The sequence below is a fragment of the Xyrauchen texanus genome, chromosome 2 (assembly GCF_025860055.1).
Source record: "Xyrauchen texanus isolate HMW12.3.18 chromosome 2, RBS_HiC_50CHRs, whole genome shotgun sequence".
Taxonomy (NCBI): Eukaryota; Metazoa; Chordata; class Actinopteri; order Cypriniformes; family Catostomidae; genus Xyrauchen; species Xyrauchen texanus.
This window is the reverse complement of record NC_068277.1, coordinates 39,876,025-39,888,219: the sequence shown is the minus strand read 5'-3', so window position 1 is coordinate 39,888,219 and position 12,195 is coordinate 39,876,025. Positions and strand designations below refer to the sequence as shown.

Sequence of the window (12,195 nt, the reverse complement as noted above, 5' to 3'; positions counted from 1 at the left end):
CCATACCCGTGTCCATTCCACTCTCCACCACATTGCATTGAACTTTCACCTTTCATGCGAGTAGACAACTAAAAACAGGCGGTGAGAATGTTCCTCTCTAACCCACGGAAGCATAACTTACCTCCCATTGCTTCCGAATTCGAATTTAAATTTGATAGTGAAAACAGTATGTATTTTTCTTTGAATTCAAATGTCTTGAAACACTTCACTGTCAAAATATACAACAGTAGCCGGTTGAGAATATTTTTAAATTGAACGAAGGAATGGAGAAAAGTGAAGATAAAAGATTCGTGTGTGAATCGGTGAAATGTCGCATTCCCCATCACAAAGCAGGAGAGCAGCTGTGGATGGAGCGGGTTCTGGTCGAGTGCAGACACACAAAAGAGGACTAAAACTTTCTAAGAGGGGCACTGGAAGGGACACAGGGGTAAAAACCATTCGACTTACCCTGAAATGTCTGAGGTAGAAATCAAGTCTGCATTTAAAACTTTAAGGTTAATCGAAAGAAACATTCAAAGACGTTACTACACACTCTTATGGCGAAATCGTAAGGATTTATACGACTTTTCTAAATTAGGCTAATTCGTATGATATGTTTGACTGCACTTGTATGAATTCGTACGAATAATTTATGTTTACACACTCTACTGATCGGTTAGGTTTAGATAAGGTTTGGGTAAGGGCATAATATTAATAAGCATGTCCTTAACACCTCATGCCCAGAACTCAGGCTTACTTCTGCATTAGACATCTGGGTATTTGCATGTGATGAAACCATACAAAGAACGAACTGGTATGAAATCATATGAAATATCCAACTCCTCAAAAATGTACACATTTTCATGAGACTGTGTTGGACCTTTGACCGCATGTGTTTTTTTTATTACCATGATTGGCAACTGATAAAAGGCCTTTTTCAGCTGGATTGGAAGCGCTCTCAGCTGTGGTCAAAAGAAATATCTTAGACATAAGGGTTAGGTTAAAGGTGGACACATGGAATCAGCCTCTGTAACAAAACACTATTTTCTCTATTTATATGCTTAATCTCAAAATCTGATTACCTACGCAACACAAGAAGGAAATCCAAGCCCATTTACTTTCCCCATTTGCACAGCCATACCCAAAAAACAGACCCACAAATCAACGAAAAATAGGTACACCTAAATGTTCACATCTTGCTGCCTATAACGCCAGTTGTATAACTTCAGCTTCTTTTTCTTTGATGCTTGTTTTCAATCATTCTCAAACTCTTATGCACAGTTATAATTTTGACAAAATGAAATGGCAAATGAGTTAATTACTCACTTTACAAAACGTTATGCCACACTAAAGTGATTGAAGCAACAAGTGTACAGTAGCGATTAGGTGGGCAAAGAGTTTGGAGACAAATATTTACTGTGCACATGTCACGCGCCACACTTGTCCCGAGGGTCGTGAACAATCACAAGCGCGCGAGACAGGTGCCGACGGAATTCAAGGCATCTAAACACCCGAGAAGCAACCAGGATAGCCTACCACCATTTGGACCATGAGCTGTCTAATGTAATTTCCTTATAGTTGGAAGTTTTCAGGGACGTGCCTGCATCTTATGGAAGCTGATTTTCTTTGGGTCCTGTATTGCTCATGCCCACTCATAACGCTCACTCATAATGCCCACTCATAACGCTCACTCATAATGCCCACTCATAACGCTCACTCATAATGCCCACTCATAACGCTCACTCATAATGCCCACTCATAACGCTCACCTCTGCTCACACTTTCCTCTGTTTGTTTGTTTTTTGGTTGACAGGGACGTAAACCCCTTAACCCTATTGACGGGTATAGCAATCACGTGGTTTTTATTACTAATTGTCACAAGTAAGACGTCCAAAAACGTGAAGGGTCTAATTGCCCTCATATTCGCTGGTGTTCTGGCCGTTAAACATAAATACATATTTAGAGAGGGACGAACATTCCCAGAAGTCATTCACCGTGCATATTAAAAAATACATTATTAGTTATATTCGGTGCTGAAACATAAATATTTGAATGTCTTGTACATACATCTCTGTTGTCATATCTAAAAAATTTGTTTGGACTTAATAAACTGGGCGTGTAACCTCAAATGAAAGCTTATTACACTTTATGTTAGTGTTCTTGTTACAGTGTAATTACACGTAAGTACAGGGTAATATTAACCAACAACATGTACTTTAAGTTTATGGTTAGGGTTTGATTTAGGGTTAGTTGTTTGCAATTAAGCACAATTAACTGTTAGTCGTTATGTGTCATGTACAACAACACTGGACACTGTAAAATAAAGTGACCACTAATTCTACAATTTTGTAATGGCTTTTTAAATGTTATTTAACTTGATTGCATTTAATATAATATACATGATTAATTAGTTTTTTAAACAAGTGTAATTATTTTTGCTGACTGACAATTAGAAAATAAATTAAAGAAAATAAAAAAAGAAGAAAGATTAATTCTTTACAACGACAGATAAATATTATCTTTACATAGGTAAAATATGTTGGTCTCTTCGAAGAAACTGGACATGAGAACAGGAACTCATGGGATTAACCTATTAACGAATTATTGTCCCAATGTTATATTGCTGGCCTGGGAATAGCCAAATGATCTCAAAATAAATCTTGAATAAATGATTATTGTTAAATTAACGCCATCAGTAATGTTTACACTATGAGATAAACAATTCAAATTTTAAATATTTACTTGAGAAAAAAAAAAGTTTAATTTGGCAATTAAATAAAAGTATCACTTCTACAACACTTCAATGAAAATCCGATCACCTTGTTTGAATGACCAAGATCATTCATACGCGGTTATTACAAACCATAAAATTAGTATTGCTTTCACATTTAACATTTGAACCCCAAAAGGCAAGAAAACGCATTCACGTTTATAATATGATTCCACATCAAAGACAATATTTAGTCTTATATATATATATATTACACACACACACACACATACAAGAAGACCGTCAACGAACATGTCGTAACAGTGTTGGAAGAATTAGATAAGGTTTTTTTTTTTTCACTTTCGCAAAAGTTACTGACAACTGCAGCACAAACCAATCTGAGAAAAATGCGTTTGATCCGTGATGTTAATGAAATATAATTTGGACTGGCGTGTCTGAGAAGCACTCTAAATGCGAGTTTTCACGGTGAGAAAAAGCTTGGTATTTGTGAAATGCACCTGTGGCACTTTGAATGTCTTGCATTTACAAGGCTCTCTCTCTCTCTCTCTCTCTCTCTCTCTAGGCCTATAATTGTTTATTGTTTTACTTTAAAGTTGGAAAAAAAGCTCCACTGAACCACGAAAAAACATTTTGTCACTCTGGTTCACTGAAATATTCGAAGTGTGATGCTTGAAGAGCGATACATGGCTAAAGCTTTCACTGTCAATGAAGCCATTTTCTCCAAAAAAAAAAAAAAAGGGTCTCAAGATGGGAGCAACATTCAATTAGCTTGATCCCATCTAAAGAGCCTTAATTAGGTTTGTGGAGGACGCCGCATGCACGGTGGGTCAGGGACAGCAAGACTATGTCGACTGAAAGGAGACTTATTTACGCCAGGACGATCAGACGCTTTAGAATTAAGGGCATTTAAACCTATCAACGATATATCCTCCCAGCGTTTTCAAAGTGTCCACTCTGCTAAGACCCGGACCCCGACAGTTCTCTGGCTTTGATGGAGGAATCTGGACTTAAAACAAGCAGCATCAGTCAGGCATTTAGACCAATACCCACAGAGGTATTGGTTTCACTTCAAAACAGACACAATATTGGGTGGCGGATTATGGATATTGCCAAATTCATTTATTGGCGGTCATTTGCATCTTTCACGTATGAGGTAGCCTAATACACGACACTAGATATTATTCAAACTGAACATTTTTTACAAGTTCTTTGGGATAAAAATATATTTGGGTGTCATTTTGAAAATAACTGTCCTCGTGTGTCTGTTATCGCAGATGTAGTTGATTGGTGTAGTTGGCTGCTGGAACACTGCATGGTGTCAGGAGGACTCATATCACAAAGACAGGGAGAGAGTTGAGGGGGGTGTGTTCTCCTTTATATTGGGCGTTAAGCACTATGATCGCTGAGGCTCACTCGCGCGCGCGCATACTCTAGCGCGTCCATTCACAAATGGACTCAGCGCGTCAGCACCTATTGTAGTGACTAAGCGCCAATGGCATAAACTATGACGTGTTAGACCTCAAGAGAACCCGAAGACAACACAACGAGGGTCAAACACTAGGCGTCTTAAACCTAACTGGAACATGGCATCCATTCAAATAAAACTGCACTGTAAACCCAAATAAGTTAAAAATGTTGAGGTAATAATTTACAAAGGAACGGTCCGTTTTGTACTACTTATGCATGATAATTACTCTTAATTTGAAAAATTGAGTAAGCTAACTCACACTGTTTGACGGCACTTAACTTTTTGAGTAAACCGACAGATTTTTTTCCCCATTTTCCATTTATTTCCATCACTTTATTGACCCAAGTTAAGTTTGCCTAGTGACTTGACTAAAATGGATAAAGCAGTACGTAAGGTACACATTTGGTATCGGTCCTCAACCTAAGTTCAAGCTCCACTCTTCACTTTAATGGTAACCCCAAAATCCTAACATAACAGAAACTCTTCTAAATGGCAACATAACAAAACAGTAAATGCTAACAAGTTTCCCTCTTTGCATTCATGTTGCAAAAATACATAAAATAACACTCAGTTTTATCATTTACTTTCCCTAGACTCCCTGGGAACAAGAAATACCCTGCCCAATTTGAGTTTACCACAAAAAACATAATAATATCTATCTATATAATTAAATTAAACTCAAAACAATAAAACAGTTCAGGTTACTTAAAAGGTGTCAATTTCGTGAACTCAAATGGAAGAGAAAGTTCTAAATACTCATCCAGATTAATTTACTTGAACTAATTTGAATTATTGATTTTTCCCTAATCAATACAATTAACCCATTTGAGCATTGGGGTTTACAGTGTGTGCTGGTTGCATCATTGATAAAGGAACTTTATGAGATTTTGTAGAACCAGTAATTTCAAGCATCTCCTGTAACTATATTTGCACTTGTTGGTGTTTTGATTTCTTTAGCTAAAATACATTTTGCAAAAAGACCAAGCACTGGACTGTGGAAGACCATTTTGTTTGTCTGGTTGTTCGATGGCACTCGGGAGGACAACAAAACCCGTAGCATTTCTACTAGAGTGTAATTGTGATGTGTACCTGTATTCCATCTGAATCTGTATTTGCATTTGCAAGAATTAACATTTTTGCATGAATTATGCAGAATAATTTAAATTACCTACGCCCAAGCAGCCACCACCTCTTGCTAGCACATTTGACAGGTTTTGTGTGATCAATATTTATATTTTACTTTCGGTTTCAAACATGAAAATACTAAATATTCATTTTGCATAACCAAGAGAAGATTTTCCATTATGTTTTGAAACTATTTACAAATACGTCTTCCATTTATCCAATTTAAATAACATAATAGTTGTTATGGACCTTCCAAATAGATATTTTAATTCGTCTATATACCAAAGGAATAGGGACCATGTCTTGCACTACGCCTGTATGAAACTTAATTAGGCATATAGGCAATTAAATAAAAAAAAACCTATTAGGACAACCTTCGTTTCAACAACAGCAAACACGGCAGTTATAATAATATCAAAATGAAGATCATAATGATGAAAACACGAATAAACCACTTCGCAGGATCTCCAAATTATCACCAAGGGTTATTTTAAACAATATAACAACGCAAAAAGAGATAGCTGTCGATTAGCTACCCAAAAAAAAAAAAAAAAAAAAAAAGTCATGGCTTAACCTCAGTAAAGAAAACCCATGCACAGCGAAAATATCTGCCTCAGGGTTTACAAACAATCAAAATTGAGCGCCAAATTAATAGACTGCCCATGTCATTTCTTTAAGATAATGTATATAGCCTCTGTTACTTAAAGCCAATTATATTCGTTATAAATGTTTAGCTTATTCATTTCTTTTTTAATTCTAAGAAGAAACGTCCTTTTTGTACGCAGGAAATGTTTGTTTGTTTTTTGTCTGTGGGGATCACAGTGCTGTGAAATGCATCTTTGATGAATAAGGTGAAGTAAATGAAATGTCACCCATGGTATGTATGCAAGTGAACGCCAACACACAGACAGAAAGCGCACGTCAACATGCTTAGATAACACAGCAACACAAAAGAGGGACTGATGTCATATCCAGGCAAATCAAAAACTCAACCCATGGCCCTAACCCCATTCAGAGACTTTCATTAGTGTTAGTGCAGTTATGGCTGCATGATAGAACTTGGCCTAAAAGGAGTTGCTCGTGAAATGAACGTGATATGAAACACTTGGATTCCTTGAGGAACGAAACCCTTTCAGGGCACACGAAAGTTAAATAGGCTACTCGGGATTTATATAAAAATACGCTATTTATTGCCTTTATTAGCTGTAAGCTATCAGAGACGACGGTTTGCTGTAGCATAGGCTATGTTTACATTATCGCTTAACCTGTGTTTTGTTGTGACGGGGAGGTGGAGTGAAATCATCATAGCCTACGAACAGAAGAGGAAGAAGCAGCAAGGGTGGGGGTTAGGGAAGAGGGTGGTTCATTTATAGCATCGGTAATAACACTGATCTGTTACATTGGTATAGGCCTACAGTAAAAGTATTTTAATCACCTAAATGCTGACTCTTACGATCATTCCTAGATAGCAGACGTAGCTACAACTCCGAGATGTCCGTTTTAGATCTTTTCATCTGGAAAGCATCACAATCTAATTCATTTCAGATTAACATCTTTAAAAGATCAGATTTACAAACATTCTTAAATCATAAACGTCTCAAATACATCTGCTGAAAACATCCGATACATACTTATTGACATAGGCTACGTCTTACAGACGTATTGGAGATGAGCACACAACTTAAACTGAATAGCTAAATAAATAAATAAATAAAACGTCTTCCAGATGTAAACCCACACATCAAATAGACGTCTGGTTGATATACGTATGCTATCAGGGTTATAATGCTGGTAAGATTGACATATGCACGTTCGATAATTACTTCATTTATTTTGCGTGTAAGAAAGGAATAACGGCGTAAAATGCACGCGCGAGCTCAATTACAGTCTAAACCATGGCGAACGTTTGAGCTCTGTGTGTTATAAAAGAGAGGTTGGGTTAGAGGGTAGACTTCGGCGCTTGCGATCTGTCCATTGTCTTTCATCCATTTCGCGCATGGAGTCGGTGAATATTCTGCGGGTGATTAAAAATTGCTGCAGGATAAAGCCTTATGTCATTATAGCCAAAGCATCCTTGAAGATCTTATTTCCACCCTTGAAAAGACCGGTAACAGGGCACAAGCTGTCCCGCTATGGACTATTCGAAATGCTTGTTGTTGAGGGATCTAGCCTACATCAAGCAACAATAGGTCAATATGAATGTAGCTAATTAAAACAAAATGACTAAATCTCTATCACAACATAAGCCATTCCTTGACAACAGCATGACTGTGCAACAATATAATTTCTGCTATTGTGCTGCAGTCAAAAAAACAGTAAACACAATGCAAGACTAACCATTCAGTTTGACAACAACAACGTGCGTGATGCCTTGCAGATGTTACCGGCTATAGAAGTGTCAAAGATCTTAATCAGATCTACTGAACAAACATTGACATTATTGTTGATTATGATACACCATAAACGTCAAAGACCAATTATTATCATAGAATCGATTGTCGGTAACGACTTTGTCAGTGTAGCCTATGTGCTCCTATTAGGCCGAGGCGTTTATTATAACTATAACTTCACAGGGCTGCATTAATGCATAGAAAACAAAGAGAACTGACCATCAGAATAGCACAGATTATGACATTTTATGGATTTACCGTTATGTGGTTTACCTGCTTGGCAAATGCGTCACAGTAACCGTATCTGTAATAAAAGGTTTTGTCGTTGCCACGGTGCTTGCATGGGCTGTGGTTTAGATGGTTAAGACTTATAGACAAGTGATAGATAAGTCCCTCAAAGCTTCATCTTTGGCGCCCATAATATTTTTGAGACTTCAGGCTCTTATTAAAGAGTCAGCAATGAGCATCCAATCAACACTATCATCCAAACAATTAAGAATTCCCTCTCTGTCCCCCTTTGTATCTTTTTATTTGTAGTGCGTACAGTCATGCCCATAGCAAGGTATTATGAGTCCCCTCTGACTCTATATTGGTCAGGCCCCCTTTCCTTTTAAAAATTACAGTTTAGAATTTGTTGTGGGGCCCTCCTGGACATGTAGGCCCCTAGAATCATTACCACCTTTCACCCCACTAGCTTCGGCCCTACAGTGTATCCATATATAGTTAGGGTAGCCTATATGTATGATTCTGTAACAAGAACGCGCTATGTGCTGTCATAATATAGATATACAGCATGTCGATGTGAATTACTAATCTATGTTATTGAATAACACCATGACATTTATATAGCTACCACAGTTCTATATATGGAGTAGGCCTAGCTTATATTTCAAGCATTTACAGAGCATAATAGTTCTTTCATGAATCATGATCTGTTAGTATAATTTGGAAACATGAACTCCAGTGCGGAAACCATTTCTCTCTCACTCATTCTAGCTTGGCGCAAATCATAAAACATTGGTCTACCGGTCTTTACACAATGCACCAAAACGGTGATGTGAAAAATTTAAATAGACCCTTTATATATATATATATATATATATATATATATATATATATATATATATATATATATATATATATATATATATATAAAGGGTCTATTTAAATTTTTCACATCACCGTTGTAAACTCCACACCGTTGTAAACTTTCACATCACCAAACTCATTGATACAATTGTAACATAATTTACTTTTTTACGTTTTTAAATCAAGTAAAATATATATATATATATATATATATATATATATATATATAAAAACGTAAAAAAAGTCAATTATGTTACAATTGTATCGTAAGGGCGAATATTTACCGCACTTATTTATTTATTATTATTTATTTAAAAAAATCTAATGTATTCAGTATGCAGGCTGCGTTTTTGGCACTGCCTGAATTAGTATTTTGGTGAAGCACTGTGTCTTTAAAAGCGCAAGGATGAGCGTTGTCTGTTACTCTCGAATCAGGGTCATGTGACTTGCTCTAAACTAATCTATTGGTCAGAGGCACGTGTCGATTTTACTGGATTGTAACGTCACTGGGGGCTCGTATTAGAAATAAGAACAAAAATCCGGAGTGAAAGTATTTCAGGAGCAGTAAGGAGCCCCACTTCTCTGTCCTCAGAGAAACTGAAGCCCGATAATTGCATTGCGCAGGAAACGAATAGCACCAAACGGGCAAGTTACTGATCATCCACCTAAAATAGAGTTCATACCGTCATTGGAACCGCAAAGCGAAACTATGTTTTCCCTTTGTGACCACGGTGCGCAAAGGCTGTTTATTGTTCCCCAAACTCATTGACAAATTTTCTTAGTCAGTTTAAAATTTTTACTGAGGTGAACAAAGTGGACGGAGTCGCCCGTGGAGTGGGGTGCGGGAGAGCGATAAAGGGTTAAGGACGGAGAGTGGAAAGTGTTTCCCAGCATGGATGAGAATGAGCAGAGCGCAAGAGACGCGGTACAGCGAGGAGCCGCGGACGAGTCCAACAGTGCCATAAGACCCCTTCTGCAAGCTCCGGGGAACCTGCAGCTCCCGCACCGAATCACCAACTTTTTCATCGACAACATCCTGCGACCGGACTTTGGCCGTAAGAAAGACGCAAACATCACGCGCGATGAAAGCAATCACAGCCCTACGGGTCCTAGCACGGGACAGGTGGGAAGTACAGTACCAGCAGAGGGAAGTTCCACAACGCATACGAGCAGCGAAGGAAAGAAGCCAGAGATAGTGAGCCAAGAGCCCTTGAAGCCTCGTGGGGAGAATGTGGATCAGTGCCTTGGTTCAGAAACGGATACTTCACAGGCCAATTCAAACGGACAGACTGCCCAGCCTATGCTGTGGCCCGCTTGGGTTTACTGCACACGGTACTCGGACAGGCCATCGTCAGGTAGGCTTTCCTTATGTTCTTGCACCATGCGCCAGGACATCTTGTGTTAAATTTATGCAAAAGCACTATACGATTTTTTTTATCACGTATATCCCAAATGTATATAGGACATTGACATTTTTAAGTTGAAAAATAAAGCGCCAAAGTCTGAACATATGAACAATTCACAAAACAAATTAAACTCTGACGTATTTTGAACACTTACACTGAAACAACAAAGATAGGATTATAATATATAAACAAAACAAAGGTCCGAAAACGACAAAACACAAGCTTATGTTGTCTTTTAAAATGTTCTGAAAAGCACAAAAGTGCTTTAACAAAATGTACGTAAATCCGACCGACGCGTATGGGTTCAAAGTAATGGTTTGGATATTTTAAATGTCTTTAATGACCAATCCATTCCATGGCTTTTGGTTTATAACCCAAAGATAAAGTAGTTTTTGTTGTTTTGAGAAGAGATATATTCGAGTAGAATAGAGTCGAAATGGTTCTAGTTTCATAAAGAAGAGCGATTTTTTTTCATACAAACGCCATTTACACGCTGAATGGTTGTAAATGAAAGCTTTTGCCCTCCAAGCCTTCCGTCTTTGTTGATATTTCATTAGCATATTTTTGACAAAGGAGCAGGCCTCGTATCTACGATATCCCGAGCAGTTGCCCATCATGGTTTCTGTGTTAAAGTACCCTACATTGCATAGCCTACCTCGTGTATTTAAGTAAAACTGCATTGTTTCACACTGGAAATCAACTAATATTTAATAAGAGTAAATGTGCATGTGCATAACAAAAGCAGTAATTTGCTATGTTAAAAAAAAAAAAAATAATAATAGGCTAAAGGTGTTGGTGGGAATCTTGCACAACCAAAGTTTTAATGCAGGCTTCCAATCGGAAATATTTGGATCCGTTTTTGGCACACCATTCCCCATCTTGCAAATGGTCAATTGGTTGAACTAGTGGAGTGCCCCGATTGACAGTCCACATATACGCGAGAGACTGTATTTCATACGATGATTAGCATAGCCTATTTTCTTTTAACCAATCTTTCCATTTCCAATATTGTGAGCTAATAGTCACCACTATTCAACTTTGACGTTCTTTTCAAGTCAACGTCTTTTCGTAATGTTAACGGTATGGTGACTTTTTTTGTAGCCAAATATTTATGAAATCATAGAGCAAAGATTAGAAAGTGTCTTCGTTTTTCATCGTAGTAAAGCGATTTTCTGTTGAGTTTATTTGTTAAGAGTGCTCTAACTATTTCTACAGCTTTAAACAGACAATGGTTAGCAACTGTGCTCGCTATACAACCATAGCCATGCTATTTCACGGCTTGAAAGGGATTTTAACCAAGAAATGTCCAAATTGGAGCTAGCCGAGAATCCCTCATCAATATTCTGCTTCATCTCTGAGGTTTCCCGCATTACCTATTAATGTAGCCTCCACTGTGCAAGAGAGAGAGAGAGAGAGAGAGAGAGAGAGAGAGAGAGAGAGAGATAGTATACTGTTCACACCCAAATGTGACGCAAAATAATAAATAAATAAAGGACACCTAATAACATTTGGTTAAGAACACGCTACACCCCTATACTCCAGACCCTGCAAGAACATAAACAGATTACACTTAGGTCTGTTTTTTCTTCGTTTTCTTGCTTCGTTCTCAAACGTATAATTTCTGTGTTATTTTATCCACACACGCAGGTCCCAGATCTCGTAAACCAAAGAAGAAAAACGACAGTAAAGAGGACAAACGACCACGCACGGCCTTCACGGCGGAGCAGCTTCAGAGACTCAAGGCCGAGTTCCAGACCAACCGCTACCTGACCGAGCAGCGACGGCAGAGTCTGGCGCAGGAGCTCGGCCTCAATGAATCCCAGATCAAAATCTGGTTCCAGAACAAGAGGGCCAAAATCAAAAAAGCCAACGGCAACAAGAACTCTCTGGCATTGCACCTGATGGCGCAGGGACTGTACAACCACAGCACGACGTCAAAGGACGAACAATCAGACAGTGACTGAGATAGAGAAAGCTGGGAGGGGTGAAAGGTGGTGGTGATGGAGG

At 38.1% G+C, this 12,195-nt stretch overlaps 1 protein-coding gene across 1 annotated transcript; it reads left to right on the top strand.

Annotated features, from left to right (window-relative positions):
* The first annotated feature begins 9,350 nt into the window (after positions 1-9,350).
* Positions 9,351-12,195, top strand: LOC127661513 (homeobox protein engrailed-2a). Its single transcript, XM_052152252.1, has 2 exons — positions 9,351-10,137; positions 11,836-12,195. The coding sequence occupies exons 1-2, from the start codon at positions 9,675-9,677 to the stop codon at positions 12,150-12,152; spliced, it is 780 nt and encodes a 259-aa protein (XP_052008212.1). The 5' UTR covers positions 9,351-9,674; the 3' UTR covers positions 12,153-12,195.

Coding starts and splice junctions, on each gene's coding strand:
- LOC127661513 (XM_052152252.1), top strand. CDS start 9,675: ATGGATGAGAATGAGCAGAGCGCAAGAGACGCGGTACAGCGAGGAGCC. Junction 10,138..11,835: donor CTCGGACAGGCCATCGTCAG/GTAGGCTTTCCT, acceptor CCACACACGCAG/GTCCCAGATCTCGTAAACCA.